Source organism: Eufriesea mexicana, unplaced genomic scaffold, assembly GCF_001483705.2.
Source record: "Eufriesea mexicana isolate 0111107269 unplaced genomic scaffold, ASM148370v2 scaffold4287, whole genome shotgun sequence".
In the NCBI taxonomy this organism is placed as follows: domain Eukaryota; kingdom Metazoa; phylum Arthropoda; class Insecta; order Hymenoptera; family Apidae; genus Eufriesea; species Eufriesea mexicana.
Genome location: NW_016912272.1, coordinates 206,381 through 224,999, shown reverse-complemented (window position 1 = coordinate 224,999; position 18,619 = coordinate 206,381). Strand labels below are relative to the sequence as shown.

Genomic DNA, 18,619 nt, shown 5'->3' with positions numbered 1-18,619 from the left:
ATTTTTAATATGTATGTAAATTCCTAGGCGGCACGCAGCAAAGGAGGCAACACAAAAGAACGTTAACACTATATGAACATACCATTGTCGTGTTCCTGCCAGAGTTCAATAAACCTGACAAAGATTCCAACTTGATCTTCACTTGATAGGATTCCGTCGTTTCGTAATCCAAAGCTCCTTTCTTCAGTCTAAGCGCGCAATTCCGTTCCTCCGTAACATTCGCCTCGAACAATTCGTTCTCGTTACCGCTATAAATCTCGCATTTCAATGGCGTGGTGTCGTGTGCGTGGCTATTAATGACCGTGATTATCTTGATCAGCGTATTGTCGCCCGCATCTTCGGGTACCTCGACGTTGTAGGAATTTTCCGCGAAACCCAAACCGATTTCCGGCGGCACCGTAGCCACGTGATGAACGTAAACCGGTACCGTCGTGACAGACGACAATTGCGGTTCTCCCATATCGTACGCGCGCACATCAACCTGAAATATTAATAAGTTTGTCTCCACCAACGTCCATACTTTTACCGTTACCAGAGATTTTCATGACGCGATTAATAATGCAATGGAAATGAAAAATGCCGGCATACGACACGAATAAATAGACGGACAACGTTTACAGCGTACCTGATACTCAGTGTCTGTTTCCTTTCGCAGATCGTCTCGTATTCGAAGCACGCCAGTGTCTGGATCGATCACGAAGTATTTATTTGATATCCCCCGGCCGATTATTTCGTATCTCACCTAGAAATTGATCGATAAAAATCGTTGTAGGAATTTTGCGAATATTATTTATCCATTTTGACATTTCAGTATGCAGCACGTCTATTTGCGGTTTGAAATCTGAGCGGAACAAAGGAATATGTGTTTAGCAGCTAGCGCACTCTATAGTTTAAACGAGAAAACACGTTGGCGTTCCATCTTGTGACTTTTAATATCCATGGAAATTTTAGAAGTGTTATAAAGAGCAATTTTCGTAATATTTTCATAGTTTTTAAATAATTCCATTATGCAATATAGTTTCTAGAATCTAATAATCTTAGTAATGTTCATTCTTAACGTTAAAGTGTTCAAGAATAAAGAAATGCAATGGTGTGGGTAAATCAATGCGATTTTTAAATGAAATTCGCTATCATAATTTCTTGTCTTCCTATTCTTATAGTAATATTATAGTTAAAAAATGCCTGTAAATATTTGACAAAATTATTTTGGTGCGAAAATAAATATAACAATAGTATAATAATATATAGAATATTAAATTATAATGTACAATACTTAAAAAAAAAAAAAAAATATGAAATTTAATATACAATACAATGGAATGATAATACAGACATAACTCATAGAATATAGTGAAGAAGGAAATGAAATTTTATATATGGTCTAATAAGATAATAATACAGACATAATTCAAAAAACAGTGAAAAGAAAATGAAATTTGATATATGGTCCAACAGAATAATAAAGCAGACATAATTCAAAAAACATAGTGAAAAGAAAATGAAATTTTATATATGGTCCAATAGAATAATATAATACAGACATAATTCAAAAAACATAGTGAAAAGAAAATTAAATTTTATATATGGTCCAATAGAATAATATAATACAGACATAATTCAAAAAACATAGTGAAAAGAAAATGAAAATTTATATATGATTCAATAGAATAATAATACAGACACAGTTCAAAGAATATAGAAAAAAAATAATGAAATTTTGTATACGATCCAACAGAATAGTAATATAAACATGGTTCAGAGAATATAATGGAATAAAAATTAAATTTCATGTGGAATCTAACGGAACGATGATGCAAACATAGCTCAAAAAATATAATGGAAAAATATTCGTATGGACAAAGAATGATCGAGTCATCATCCGTAGATCGTTGTTCGCGGATTAACTAATCATGAATACGTACTTGATTTCCGGGAGCAGTACCATCGGAATCCGTTGCTATAAGATTGATGACCGTTGTGCCAATGGGAACGTCGTCATCCAGCGTGATCGGACGCGGAACTGACGTAAACACTGGTGGAATGTCGTTAACGTCCTGATGAACAAGGAAAATCGAATTTTCAGTATTCTAAAATGCTATATCTTAATATTCCTCATCGATCTCGTTAATTCCACTAATTAACCCTTTGCACTCGCCTTTCAGTCGCCATTTCATAAAATTTCGAAGATCTATATTAATTAATATGTCAAATTTAAGATAACGTAACAGTGTGAGAGGTATTAAAATTAAATAATTCTACGTATTAATTATTATACAATTTCTTATTTACTGCTCAAAATAATATCGTCAGCTTTGCATTAGAAAATTTTTAAACTCGTACCCTACTTTAACCTAAAAATCGTCGAGTGCAAAGGGCTAAGCTTCCAGAACCTCGTTATTTAAATAATACATACACCAACTTCCATACACTGTACCAGTAATCACAAGCTTGGTATCACAAAGTATCTCCAAAATTTCAAAATTAAGGGAAAAAGGATAAGCCACGAATTTCTAACCTCAAAAAATTCTACAGCCGAAACCCTATCGAGACGAAGAAATTTATTATCTTCTTTATATCCACCTAGCTAATTCCACGAAGCAAATTAATCCTTCGAGCTTGGCAAAATTTTACAGTCTATGCCAATGATGGAAACATTAAAATCGTAAAGCCTTTAGTATTCCAGAGGCCAAGTCTTTGGAAGGGAAAAAAGAAAAAGAGGAAATACCAACCATCGCAATAGCTTGCTTGCTTGCAATTCATTGCGAAGAGGAACGATAGCACTTATTTTAATTTTTACTCAATTTTTGTGGCCGGTGATTATGGTCACCCGTTATGTATAGACGGCGTCTCGTGACCGGCGACTATGGCACTCGTCGTGTGTAGATGGCGTCTCGTGACCTGTGACTATAGTCACCCGTAGTAGTGAAAGGGTTAATAAATATAAATAAATAACATAAATAAAACGTGTAACGTAAAATTAAAAAATACATTATTTAACAACTGTAATTTGAAATTTTAGTCACCGAGACAAAAGCTATTTGGAAATACAGGTAACCCTCCTATAACACGGTAGATAGGTTCCTAGAAAATGCCGTGTTGTACAAAACCGTGTTCTACGAGACCCAGGGCCAGTACAAAAAGGAGGGTTACGTTCCGAAAACTCTCTAAAAACAAATTTCTTTTTAATTCAACATAAACAACTTAATTTTTATTAAAAATATAAATGTATATGCAACACAAAACAAAAAAAAACAAAAATATTATTTTAATTTAATGCAACATTAATTTAATAAATTTCTGCGTCGTCACTGCTCGTGTAGAAGTACAGTGTTGTACAAAAGTATTTGCAATTTTCTTATCATGTTATAATGAAACCGTGTTGTAGGAGGGTTCCCACAATTTATGAATCGTGTTATAGCGAAACCGTGTTATAGGATGCCGTGTTGTAGGAGGGCTACCTGTACGTATTTTTAATAGTTAGTATAAATATACTATATACATGGTTAAAATAATTTCACGAAATTGTAAATGCGAATTTTTTAAATTAATTTTTCCTAATTAATCTGCAATATTGAAACGAAGCTGCGATTTAATAAGATATAGTATAGGGTTCGGAGTTTAAAGTTATAAATATATTCGGAAAAGTCACTGCTGATATTTGAATAATTGAATGACTGAGATGGAACGGCGAGATAAAAGTTTTCCGGTGGAAGAAATCTATACTGGAAAAATATTAAGAAGTTCCATGCAAGAAACTGGAGCGAAAAGACACGTTGTATAAATCTCTTTTCTTCCCTCTATACAATATATTAGGTTGTCCCATAAGTTCTTTCCGCGTCACGCTATGTATGTCCTCGAGCTGGCTATGTTTGTAAATATGCAGGATTATCAATTCTCCGTTTATGGCATCGTACCATGGCATCATACCATAATATATATAATTATACCATATAGGCATAAATCAACCTTAAGCAACAAATATCGTCTATTGATTTCGCATCAAAAAAAAAGGGAAGAAACTTTTGGGACACCCTAATACATATGTATATTATATTATCTTTACTTCTATGTGGAAGGTATTCAATCACTTCTCATTTTCTCTCACAGTATAAATAGATGAAATTACAGACAGAATATAGACATAGTTTATTTAAAGAGACGAGTAAATAATATTTTTTATTAATTATTTTTTGAAATGAAATAAAAATTTATAATTATCAGTCTTGGAATAACAGTGACATTTTTGTTAAATAAATACCTGTATTTGGGTATTCGATTACTCGATCAAATTATTTACAAACATTCTACCAAAATCGAATGAAAAACGAATTAGCTTAAAATGTTTTCTCACATTGATCATGTTTCATACATTTTATCCGCTCGTGTCCCAACTCAATTAAAGTCCCAAAATGCGTAATATCTCTTTGAACATGCTAGCACATATGTATGTAATTAAAACTTTCGCATGCAGTAAAGCAGCGTGATGCAATATTTTATTTGGCAGAAATAAATTGCTTTTATTTGGTCCTCTATTTCCAGTTAACTTCTGTCCATTTATAATTTGTTTCGTCAGACAAGAAGGACATTTTTAAATTATTCGAATAAAAACATATAAGTACTAGTATAATATTCTTCTTCGCGCCGTAAATTATTAATTTTTACATAAAATTCAAGGGAAACTGTGAACTGAATTTATTTCAGTAGCATCATGCAATGGTAAAAATGGTAACAAAATGTCCAATTAGCCTTGTACTTATGTGGGATATTTTTAGAGTTCGAAAGCGAATGCATGGGAACATTTGTGCCTTCCTCCGTAGATAAGGGATAATAAACAGACATGATTCAGCCGATTGGCGATTTTTTCTCGTAAAAATTACGTCACTTTGTCAATTCGCGATTTGGTCTCGTGAAAATCATGCCACCTTGCCGACCACGATTCCGTTGACCTGCGTTTCACGTCCATGTAAAGGCCACGAAACTCGACTAGCTTGATTCTAAAATAGTCTTCCATAATGGCATTAGTCGATTTTCGATTCTTTTTTCTAAATCCGTATTGACCGGTTTTCGATTTGTTCTTCGAAAAATAGCATCCCATATATATATATTAGAATAAAATAACCACTTATTCTTTTATACTGCCAATCAAACATATCCCTACACTTATGAAGAAAAGGGATTAACACGTTTGAGTCCCAAGTAGCGCTTGAGGTTTTTGGAAGAATACGGTCGAAAAAGCCTGAACAGCGCGATAGACGACAGTCGTGGCTCGCGGAATATTCCGCGCTCGGTGATAGACGACAGTCGTGGTTCGCGGAATATTCCGCGCTCGGTGATAGATGACAGTCGTGGCTCGCGGAATATTCCGCGCTTGGATGTAAATGGGTTAATTTAATGTCGAAAAATCCCAATCGTCGCAATAGCGCTTGTTGGTACTATGTGACGTATATACGTGCATCAGCAAAGTTGAGCGCGATCGCGCTGCTTGGGAATTCAAACGGTTAAAAGCATTTAAGAAATTGGAAAAATTCTTGCGATCGATACCTGAACGTTGACCACGACCTTTGTAGTAGAGCCAGGTGAATCGCTGGTGTTTTCGACAGTGCCTATTATCAGGATGTGCTGGTTCTCTCTCTCATAGTCCAAACCGCGAATCGTTTTTATAATTCCAGTCTTTGGATCTATACTGAAGAGTTCGGTATCCCCTTGTTTGATCATGTATGTGATCTGCTTTTTTGTATCCGGATCATCAGCCTGGAATTAACAGAATTTGCTTTAGGCTCGAGAAGGACGGTTTAGAATTTGCTTTTTTCCAGTATTATAATTTTCCAGTATATAATTTGTCTGCGTGAAAATTACTAACGAAGTTCGACAAAATAAACCGAGATAAATTTGATTTAAATATTTTAATTAAAATCGTGCAAACTCGAATATTCGTCATACTTCTGATTTTTCTAGCAAGTTTACAAAAATTTGATACTTTCAAGAGCTTTAGGCGGATTCACCGTTGACTTCTAGAATTTAATTAAACTTAAATCCAATAATAGAGATTCAAATTACTCTGCAGGGTTATTTGAGAAATTATGAATTCGCTGAAATTTATATCAAATTACGAGATTAATTATACTCCTGATTTAATTTCCAGTTATTTTTATTATATTAGTTATTCTGCTTACTTTGACATCAAAAGGATTACGTATTCATCAAATATTAATTACCGTTATTAAATCAACATTGCAAACAAGTCCATTAAATAATTTTTAAAAATTGAAATTTTATAAAATATGAAATTATTATATATATACCGTAAAAATTATTTAAACAAATCAAATCTTTTCCAAGCTTGCTCGATCAATTCAACTGATTGAAAATATTACTTGGTTAGTCGAGTATTAAATTTGCTTGGAAAAAATCTGCTTTACCCAATTTGAATTCCAGGTATTCGATTATTTTATGCACTCTGAGCAGTTCCGGTCTACGTAACATTCAAATTGGAAACTATTTTCTATTGATCGTGGGTAACTAGGCACAACGCGTTACATTATATTGTATAACGTTATATTAAAGTATATTACATAAATCCATCTTACCGTTACTTGGAGCACCGTGTAATCTGGCATGTTCTCTTTAACTCGAGCCTCGTAGCTACTTTGATGGAAAACGGGAACCTCATCCTCCACGTCTATGACTTTCACTGTCACTGTAGCTGTGGCTAAACGATAATCTGGAGCACCATCTCTCGCCGTTACCACAAATTTATATTCCTGGAAGACGAGATGATTGCAATTTACCGGCAATTCGCATTAAACTTCAGAAACTTTCTTTTTTTATTTCCCATTAAAATTTCAATCTCGACAGATTTCACGAAATTAATTGTGCATAAATATTGGTTTATAGAAATTCATATTATTATCGTGTTCTCAAGTGTCACGTGATACTTTGTACACACTCATCTCGATACTTGAATCTATAATGTTTACTAGTTCAATAATAAATATTTTTTGAAATTGTTCGCGTTAAACTGTATTATAGTTGTATTTATTGTATATATCATATTTTCTATTATCTGCTAATTTATTATACGTATATCGTTACTAATTCGAACAAGCGAAAAATATTTTTGTATACATAACAAAAATAAAGGATATTTATTAGAAACTATAACATATAATATATTTTATATAAAGATATATAATATACGTATATTTATTAAAAATTGACGTAGTAAACAATGTAACAGAAACATATGTATTGACGCTATATGTCAATATGAGTGTCCGTGTAATGTAATATTTGTAATAATGACTATATGTCAATCCAGTCATACATCAAGTGGAGTGGAAGTAAAAATTAATATTTGATTTCTATTTTTTAATTATTTAAATACTATATCATATAATATATTTTATATAAAAATATATAATATACGCATATTTATTAAAAATTGACGTAGTAAACAATGTAACAGAAACATATGTATTGACACTATATGTCAATATGACTGTACGTGTAATATAATATTTGTAATAACGACTATATGTCAATCCAGTCATACATCGAGTGGAGTGGAAGTAAAAATTAATATTCGATTTCTATTTTTTAATTATTTCAAATCAGTATACGATAAACTATAAATAAATACATGCATAATCAAATTCGGACAATAAGCAATTTTTTGCATAAAACAATAGGTGACTATAATTGTGACTATAATCTTGAATTCATTATATATACAGCCTTCAAAGTTACACGACTATAATCATCTTTATTGATCAGGTATAGTGACCTGCAGTACACGGTCAGTACACTCCAACGAGATAAATCAGTAAAAATAAACAGACATTTGTAAGAAAGTGATGTGATAGGAGAAGACAGGCTCGTGCACTCGTTTCGCTTTGCTATCTCGTCTAGTTGGACCAATTACAGTTACCTTCTCCATACATGCTCTTAGACGTCGGATGACTGCAGGCTGCTTCGGTATACGAGCTTTCGACGTTGAGTAATGACAGTCACCTTTCACAACGAAAGGGTTAAATACTTACGTCGTTCTGCTCGTAGTCCAAAACGATCTTCGTCAACACGTCTCCAGTTTCAGGGTCTACCGTGAAAGGTATATCGTCTGGCGCGAAATAGGTTATCTCGGCGTTGATCCCTTCATCAGCATCCTCAGCGTGCACCCGGCCAATCAATTTCCGCGCCTCTCCCTCTTTCACGGTGAACTCGTAAGGCAGATCCACAAATTCAGGATTCTTGTCGTTGATGTCTGTCACTTTGATGTTCACCGTTGCCGTGTTGAACAGGCCGCCGGAGTCCTCGGCCTTTATCAGCTAGCGTGACAGAAGTAACGATCGTGGTCAGATAAGACTGCGAGGTCGGATAAGACCGCGAAATGGCATGCAGAGCTGGGACAAAACGAGGACTGCGTTCGCTCGCAGCAGGTAGGAACACCGGTGTTCATAGCGGTGCTTAAACCATTCGCGAACATCAACTCACCAGCTGATAACGAGTCAGATCCTCCCGGTCTAACTTCCTTATAACGGTGATCACGCCTGATTTGTCACCGATCGCGAACTGACGTAGATCGTTCCCCGAGACGATCGAGTACGACACTGGGTCGTTTTCTGGATCAACTGCCTGTTGAGCAGAATTAAGTCGACAAGTTTATTACATGGATAAGGTAATTACTATAGAGAGATAGTGAATTCGATTAGTGACAGGGGTATCAAATTGGAATTCATACTGGTTAGATCAATGGCAAATGTGTATTTATCTTTAACCAATATTAAATTATATATTAAATATATATGATAATTATATGTTATATAATTACATAACATACATCTGTTATGTATATTACAGATACTTTTATATTTTAAATTGTTAAATATATGTAGACAAAAATAAGGATGTCAAATTGGGTTGACATCGGATAAGTCAGGGACAAATGTTTATTTATTTTTAATGAAACAGATTTGAATATTAAATAGTAAAGTATGACGAGCCTGGAAGATAAAAATTGGAATTTTTATTAGATATCGAATGCATATGCGAATATATATATATATATATGCGAATGTATATTTTTATAGCAAATGTTTGAAGTTACGTAACCTGAACATGATCTAAAGATTCCATATGGTTTGTCATCAGAGGATTCTAAAAATACAGTTTTCTATTTTCTATATATTGCATAATGCATTTGATTTGCATGAGTGCATATTTCTCGCATAAATGCATAACTTATCGGATATACAGAAAATATTGCAAGTTCAAATAAAGATATTAAATGGGATTCGATATTGATGAAACCAATGATAGATGCGTACTTAATTTGAACGAAATAGATTTGATTATAAAATAGAAAGTATGACAGTTTGAAATGAATAATTTCATCATATAGATTAGACGAATATTATGCACAGATATATTTCTAGCAAATAGCTGATGGTGCAAAACTCGAACAGAAATTTCTTTGCATATTTCTTGCACAAATAATTTTTTTAATTTTGAAGCTAAGAAAAATTTAAATTATATGTAATATTATTAAATATAATTTTAAACAAAGCTATATGTGATACATAGTTATTTTTTCTTTTACCATTAAAGATAATTTTGAAGCTAAGAAAAATTATTTTGTGAACTAAATAATGTTTTCAAAAAATGAAAAATTAAAAGTATGGCAATCTTTTCGAATTCAGGTCATAGAAGAAACTCAGGGAACTTATCACGAGCAATATCAAATAAACTGGTTAACTGTTTATTGCAGTAGTTTCATGCAAGTACATCTAACTCTCTGGATAATACTTGCACCCGAAACTTTCGAACTCTCGAACCCTCCATGCTCTTAAGAAAACTTGATTTCAAGTGTACATGTAGATGGATATTTACGTGTAAACCAGTTACACGTAAACCAATGACCTTATTTGGAAATATCTTAAGTCGGGTTCAAAAATACGTTCCAAAGGAAGGAACGCTTTTCGCATAAGCAATATTTAGAATATAATTTGAAAATTACTAAAATCCTCGTTTCTGAATGATGAAATTTAAAATAAATTACTACATGATGCAAAAAAGAGATCACTGACATCGTTCTCATTACGTTGCTTCGAAAAATTGCGCCAACAACTTTTACGTTCCCTTCACTACGATTAATCAACTTCAACAAAGCACCTCAAAGAAACTGTTATAGCTTACGGAGTACGTATTTACCATATGCTGTCGTATAGCTAGCATATTACGCGTACTGACTGCCTACATGCGACGTTAAATTAATGATGATGTAGTGTACTTTGAAGTAAAAGAGGTAACGAAAATAGCTACAGTGTTCCTTTAATGTATTATAGATACGCATTTAATTTTCAATATGTATCCTATCTACTGGAACGTGTAATGTTATCGTTAGGAATTCTTACTAATTGCTACTAATTCGTAGTCTGGGTATCGTGCCTTTTTATGCAGTCCGTGAGAATTTATTGGGTTGATTTATTAATCCCCACTATTGAAATAACGAGTGCAATCCATCATAATAGCACTGTATCTTTCAGAGTGTTTTGGAAAGTACCCATATATTTCAAAATTATTAGAACATTCGAATATATCGAGCAAATATATAATTAAAATTCTGCTATATAATATATGATCTTATATATTGTATTAAAATTATGTTCAAATACGTTCAATAAATTAAATTATGCTATTTTAATATATCTACTATTAAAATTTCATGATAGTGTGTTTTTAAATAGAAATATATAAATTTACAGTAAATGTATGAAATAGATATGACTATTAACAAATAGTGAATTGTTTAAATAAAAGAAATTATAAATTTTAATATTAGTAATATTGTTCTATGAACTTAAGAAAAATGAAATTGTATACCTAGGTATTACACATAATTAATTAATTTCATGACAGTTTGGTTTTGAATTGAAATATATAAATTTACAGTAAATATATAAAACAGATATGACTATAAACAAATAGTGAATTGTTTAAATAAAAGAAATTATAAATTTTAATATTAGTAATATTGTTCTATGAACTTAAGAAAAATGAAATTGTATACCTAGGTATTACACATAATTAATTAATTTCATGACAGTTTGGTTTTGAATTGAAATATATAAATTTACAGTAAATATATAAAACAGATATGACTATAAACAAATAGTGAATTGTTTAAATAAAAGAAATTATAAATTTTAATATTAGTAATATTGTTCTATGAACTTAAGAAAAATGAAATTGTATACCTAGGTATTACACATAATTAATTAATTTCATGACAGTTTGGTTTTGAATTGAAATATATAAATTTACAGTAAATATATAAAACAGATATGACTATAAACAAATAGTGAATTGTTTAAATAAAAGAAATTATAAATTTTAATATTAGTAATATTGTTCTATGAACTTAAGAAAAATGAAATTGTATACCTAGGTATTACACATAATTAATTAATTTCATGACAGTTTGGTTTTGAATTGAAATATATAAATTTACAGTAAATATATAAAACAGATATGACTATAAACAAATAGTGAATTGTTTAAATAAAAGAAATTATAAATTTTAATATTAGTAATATTGTTCTATGAACTTAAGAAAAATGAAATTGTATACCTAGGTATTACACATAATTAATTAATTTCATGACAGTTTGGTTTTGAATTGAAATATATAAATTTACAGTAAATATATAAAACAGATATGACTATAAACAAATAGTGAATTGTTTAAATAAAAGAAATTATAAATTTTAATATTAGTAATATTGTTCTATGAACTTAAGAAAAATGAAATTGTATACCTAGGTATTACACATAATTAATTAATTTCATGACAATTTATTTGTTTTTCAATAGAAATATATAAGTCTGCAGTAAATGTAAGAAATAAATATGGCTATTAACAAATAATGAATTGCTTAAATAAAAGAAATTGTAAGTTTTAATATTAGTGATTATTCTATGAACTTAAGAAAAATTAAACCTGAGAAAAATTAAATTATATACCTAGGTATTATACATAATTAATTAATTTCATGACAGTTTGGTTTTGAATAGAAATATATAAATTTACAGTAAATATATAAAACAGATATGACTATAAACAAATATTGAATTGTTTAAATAAAAGAAATTGTAAATTTTAATATTAGTAATATTGTTCTATGAATCTAGCAAAAATTAAATTGTATATCAAGATACAAAGGTATTACATATAATTAATTATGCAAAGACACAAATGTAAATTTCTAAATACGACTCTAACATCACAGAAACACATCGAAAGTACCCTGTAATATTTAAAAGAGAGTAAACTGCACCACCAAATCCATAAACTAACAATAATGACCACGTTGTATCTAATAACCACACTGTCAACACGACACTAAACTCAGAAGGAGAGTGCAAGTTCTTCAAGTCGTAAATTTAGTTGAAACTTTGTAAGTTTGTATATTTAGTCTTCCAGGTCAAGAAAATATATCATTATAATAGTAACTACTCAATAGTTTTCGAGATATTTATGATTAGAATTTTATTATTGCCTTAATTACAGATTTATTTCGAATATTTATCAAGTGTCGTTAAACTACAATGCCACTTGATAACTATCGATAACTATTCGAAGTTCTCTAGAGATCTCTCGAAATCTCTAGTTAAGAATAATAAAACTTTAATCACAAATATCTCAAAAACTATCGAGTAGTAGTTTCAATTAAATCTATAACCCGAAGGACTTGCACACTTTTTGTCAGAAAAAGAAAGAAATTAATTTAACCGATGACTCGACATAATATTTAACAGAGCCATCTGCTGAATTTTCAGCTTCCAAGTGCAATATTATTTCATCGCCAAAACATTTAGTTTCCACTTGGACCAAAGTATTCCGAGATAAACAGTTTCAAGGTGTACCTCGACTGCCAAGTCTTTCATGCAGCCACTTTATTCTGCCTTGGAAAGGAGAAAAACGACTTTAAGTAGGCGCTATTTAGCCATTTCAATTTAAGATTAAGCGTAATGAAAAATCCCACATTTTTACCATTTAACGGCGTGTTTGAAAGAAAATAACTCTAGCCTTTCTTGTTAATCATATAAGCGAACCTATTTAGCATTTTTGTTAATAAAATCCTCGCTACACCGACAGAGTTGCCCTTCACTTTCAGCAGCCTCTCGCTCCTTTGACAACGTTTACGGGTTAGCGTGGAACGAAGATGATCGTTAGGGGTAATTACGAACACTTACAGTAATCGTCGCAACCGTGGAATTAATCGAGGCTCCCTCGCTGACTTGCACCTCGTACACCGACTGCTGGAACACCGGGCTCCTTGTATTCGGCCCTGGAATCACGTTCACCTCGACGATCGTATGCGAATATTTTCCACCCTTGTCGGTTGCCTGGATGGTGATGCTGAATTGCTCGCCGGCGTTCAGCTTCCTCACCGATTCGATTACGCCGGTCTTCGGGTCGATCTTGAATTTATGCAGTCCGTTATTCGACACGTGATAAATGCTGTAAGTTATTTCGGCATTCTCCCCTTCGTCGTTGTCCGTTGCCTCCACCTGGAATCAAGAGAGATTGAATTTATTTTTTCCTCGTGAAAATTGCACAATCGTTAGATTTTTATTTGATTTCCTGTTTTCTTTTTTCATAATGGGGAGAAGTGGGGAAAGAAAAATCATACTCGAGGGTATGATTGAGAATGATAGAGATCGATAAGAGGTGTACGAGGAGAAACGAGTTTCGAGTACTTAATAGTTTTGTTATGAGAGATACTTGAATATGTTTGGGAATAAATATAAAACGGAAGTGGAAAATTAGGTGGAATTATTTTCTATGTAGTTTTCTATGTAGTCTTCTATATAGTTATGTGTAATTAGAATTGCTATTTATTTACCGTGTTAAGTATTATAAATTATTACGAGTAATTAAATAATATTATAGGAATCTTTCGAATTTTTGTTCGTTGCATTTCATTATGGGATTATTTTTATTTTATTATTTGATGTTTGTAAATTTCACAATTTTAACTCTTTGCACTGGACGATCTTTTGGCTAAAGATGAGTAGGAGTTCAAAGATTTTCTGCTATAAAGCTGGCGATATTTCTTTTAGTAATAAATAAGAAATCGTATAATAATTAACACGTAAAATTATTTGAATTCGATAGCTCGTATACCGTTATATTATCTTAAATTTGACATATTAATTAATATCGATTTTCGAAATTTTATCTAATGATGACTGAGAGTCACCTCTCGAGTGCAAAGGGTTAATATACGAAAAGAGTTAAGTTATTTATCGAGTATATGTAAAAATAAATAAATGAGAACTAAGAAGAAGAAAACTGAAAAGAATGTATTTATAATATTACAATATATCAGTTTCAATCAATTTGAGCGTACTAGATATTAACTATTAACAATACAGTACAGAGTATTGCCATCTACACAGTACTATAGCTATTGGGTTAATGTATTCATCATGTAAATTCTATAGCAATACTAGATCAATGGATAGATCAATTGTCGCTAATATAATCACACGATACTTGTATTTATGAATTTAATTTCAAAAATAAGTTTATATCTATTAATATCCAATATTCCTATCTTCTTGCTCCATTAATGACCTCATTAACTCTAAAATCACTAAACAAGTCTAACTAAGTGACTTCAGATATTTTATTTTTGCAATTGCTGAAAACATGCAGCTATTATAAACAAAATAAGTATTGATTTTTATTCGGATAAAAACGTGGTTAAATATATCTATTTATCTACTACTATTTCAATTATCGACATTGGAATACATTATATGTATAGTACATTTAATTATATATTATAGGTTTATATATTTAATTATTTATTATAAATATTTTATTCTTTAAATATTTATAATAAAGAATTCGTAAATAATCCTTACCTTTGTTACCACTCTCTTCGTTTCTCCAGCTTGTACAGTGATAGGTGCTATCATGGGAAGCATAGGTGCATTGTCGTTAACGTCGTTCAATATCACGACAAAAGACAATGGCGCCGAAGCAGCGACGCCTGATTTTTCTCTGGCGACCACTTGAAACCGGAAACGACCAGGGCTCGGAGGGTCGCGGTCCAAATTCTCCTCGTTTACAATCAACATCCCGGATGACTCAATCGCGAAGTAGTTGGTAGTTAATTCGAAAGTGTAAGCTGGTTTCGGATCTTCGGGACCCTAGACACATTTAATAATTCGTTGGTTACTCCTTCTAGTCATTATAGTAATTTTTGTTAATTAATAAAATAGATAAAATAAGAAATCATGTTTTTCAAATAATAATAAATGATAGAAAATCACAACAAGTATTAAATTAAATTAAATAATGTGATAAATAAATAATAAATCATTTTCCAAAGACATAATAATTAATTGGGTTAAATACCTTGTAAATAAACTTAGAAATAAAATATAAAACGAAACAGAAATCACGTATACAAACTATTAGAATTTTTATCACAGTTCAAAACTGAAAAATAAATATCAAAAGCTGCTAAAATAAGAAATTAAATTTTTGTTTATTTCGAGGAACAATAATATCATTATTATTTATGAAAAACAAATTACGAAAGTTTCAAACAAGATATTTTATGATATCTGTTATTTGATCGTCATTTTGAAGAACATATTCGTTCAAAAATAATTATTTTCAAATCCAGATAGAGAGACGTTATGCTTTGTACATGAATTCTACAATGGAAGGCAGAACTGTTTGCCTAGATTGGCCAAGCGGTATCCAAATACAAGGCCATACCATTCTGTATTTGCGTATACACATTATCGATTAACAGTATTCAATACGTTCCACGTATGCGATAATGGCAGGTGGCACTGAATTTCGAACTATCAGGAACGAAGCGTGGAAACTATTCATTGACATAATATGCAGCCTACAAATATCAAGGAGAACGTTCCACGTGCTGCACACGTATCCATTGTGTAACGCAGTTACTTGTCACTGATGCCTAACACCAAAGTAGGACAATGAATAAATTGACAACAAGATCGAATTCTAATACCATTTTGAAAAACATACTTAGGAACAGAAAAATTAATTGATTTGAGAAAATTACGATATATTAATTAGATGAATTCTTTAAAAAATTAAAAAACATTTTAATAAATGACAATTACAAAATAAACATTTCTTTTGTGTTAAAAATACGAAGTATAAAAAGATATTTCAATGATTTTTGTTTTATCATAAGGTGTGAGCAAGGTTAATTAATAAACATACCTGAAACGAAAGAAACGAATAAATACGTATATACATATATATATACTATATAAACTTGAGAAAAAATCATTTTAAAGAATCAAATTATAATTATAAAATTACAATTATAAAATCAGATTTGTCATATAGAATTTTTTACATTGACAATTCTTTTTCACCCAAGTATGACTTTTCATCGATCTATACTACTAATTATTAATTATCAGAATGGACAATCTACAGTAACTGTCAAAAATTTATTTTTCAATTTCTAAATACCTGTATCCTACTCACCATTTAACTTAACAAAATATAATTAAATATTATATTTATTTATTATGTAAGTGTTATTATACAAATTTTATATGAAAGAAATATAAATAATTTAACTAGAATATAAAAGTTCAACACCACCAGGAATAAAATTCAATGCTCGAAATATTGAACATAATAAGTTAAACAAAAGAAAACATACCACGTATATTCTATCGACACATAAACGACTTTGAACGGCGTGGGAGGCTAAGCTGTCGTCTCCACGCGATAAAGTCTCTGAAAACGAGTCCATTAACAAGTGACCGTGCCACGGCAATTTCATCATGGTGAAACCGTAACGGAGTCCACCGTGCAATTTTGACTCCGTAATTTCCGCGGAACGGTCGATGTCTTGGTGAAATGAAACGTACCAACTGCAAGTTAATCTACTCGCGGATATTGGAAATTTTCATGAATACGAGTGGATCCGTCACACGCGATATCATATATCGGAAATTTTACGCTTACGCTTATTTGCTCCTCACCGTGAAAGAGAAGACACGGTCTCCATGATTCAAAGACTTAAAATCGGCATGATACCATTACGTCAGGAAAGACTATGTCGAAACTGAACAGTACTGATACTGATATATCATTTCCAGGCTTTATTTAACACTAGAACTACCAACTCAGTGAAAATGACTGGTCCCAGAATTTTCCTTTTTGCAATCACCGAACACATACACCTACTTTAAGAATAAAATTGGTATCAACCCGTATTAAGAAAGAGCTGTAATCAATATATTCACTCATATTCATCGTACAGCTAAAAATTACTATAATCTGTGCACGTTATAGCTAAACGTGCCCACTAAAGATCGGTAATTCTAGTGTTAATTTCACAACCAATTGAAATTTGGGTCAATAATATCGTGCAAAGAAATATGACACACGTAGTAAAAAGAAAATTTCAAGATTATATCAGCAAAATTAGAAAATAATTGAACAATATAGACGATACTTACGTTACGTTTATTATTGCGGAGATATAGGCCGTGGTGGCGCTAGTGAGTTAAATGAAAAATCGTCTTAAGGCTGTTCTAAAACGCTTACTTGTGAACGTGTTAAGACTCTAAGACTTTAAAGTTTCTTAATAAATCAACATTTATAAGTATTACTAAAATCATATTCACTTTAACTTAAAATCTCTGTCCCTCAAAAATAATGATTATCAATTTGGTTTCAATATTACAGTAATTATGGTACTGCATCGACATCAATATGAGATTTTAGTATCATAACAGTGACTACAAAGTAATACAGGTTTCAGACCTCTCTTTAAAAGAAGAAATCTCGGAAGTTGTAATAAAATAAAATAACCAAGAAAATTGCAGATAAATACATGTAAATATACGGATATTTTCATATAGCGTGGTATTAATGATGCCAGTATTTTTGTATTTCGATCTCTGCAAGGTTTATGAAAGTATAACCGAAGAATACCGGTATTATGTTGATATTTTACATTTTGGTTGAAGTCCCTGACTCGACTTGAACATCTTATTCCTGAACGGGTATTATTTTTAACGATATGCAAATTCCTCGAGAGGACGGCTATTTTCACGGAAGATTATTTCAATTGCGTAATCGACTTCCTTGGTAACTCGAAGAAAGTGATTTCGTAAGGGTCGATGTAAATATTCATTTTAGAATAGAATATTCTTACTCTTTCTGTTGCTGTTGCTTCTGTCACCGATTTTTCCTGGATCCTTACGTCGGGATCTCGTTACAATGGATGAATAGAGACGTTCGTTAAGGTCGAAGGGAATTGAACGATTGATCTGAAGGGAAATTGAATGAAGCCAGATCAAGCTCGGAGATTAAACTCACCAGATCAGCGTCCGAAACGGTGAGCACTATAGGTTTGCCATTTTTGTCGATAACCTTTGTTCCAACCGGGGCATTCTCATCGACGAAACCCTCCACGTTCGATGCTGTTATAATTGGTGGGTTGCTGTCGACTGGCTTCACGGTAATAGTTAATTTAGCTGTGGCTGATCGTTTTGCTTCTGACACTTCCACGGCCTTTTAATGAACAAATAAATT

At 31.6% G+C, this 18,619-nt stretch overlaps 1 protein-coding gene across 1 annotated transcript in view; it reads right to left on the bottom strand.

The window, feature by feature from the left end:
• The window catches only part of Cad99C (cadherin 99C), a 38,634-nt gene that overhangs the window by 10,411 nt on the left and 9,604 nt on the right, over window positions 1-18,619 (bottom strand). The window contains exons 4-13 of the mRNA XM_017905690.1: window positions 18,404-18,598; window positions 14,932-15,219; window positions 13,252-13,569; window positions 8,491-8,631; window positions 8,040-8,324; window positions 6,588-6,761; window positions 5,542-5,751; window positions 1,923-2,054; window positions 626-742; window positions 83-481 (exon numbers count right to left, since the gene is read on the bottom strand). Coding sequence (XP_017761179.1) covers window positions 83-481; window positions 626-742; window positions 1,923-2,054; window positions 5,542-5,751; window positions 6,588-6,761; window positions 8,040-8,324; window positions 8,491-8,631; window positions 13,252-13,569; window positions 14,932-15,219; window positions 18,404-18,598 — 2,259 coding nt within the window. The remainder of the gene's footprint in view (window positions 1-82; window positions 482-625; window positions 743-1,922; window positions 2,055-5,541; window positions 5,752-6,587; window positions 6,762-8,039; window positions 8,325-8,490; window positions 8,632-13,251; window positions 13,570-14,931; window positions 15,220-18,403; window positions 18,599-18,619) is intronic.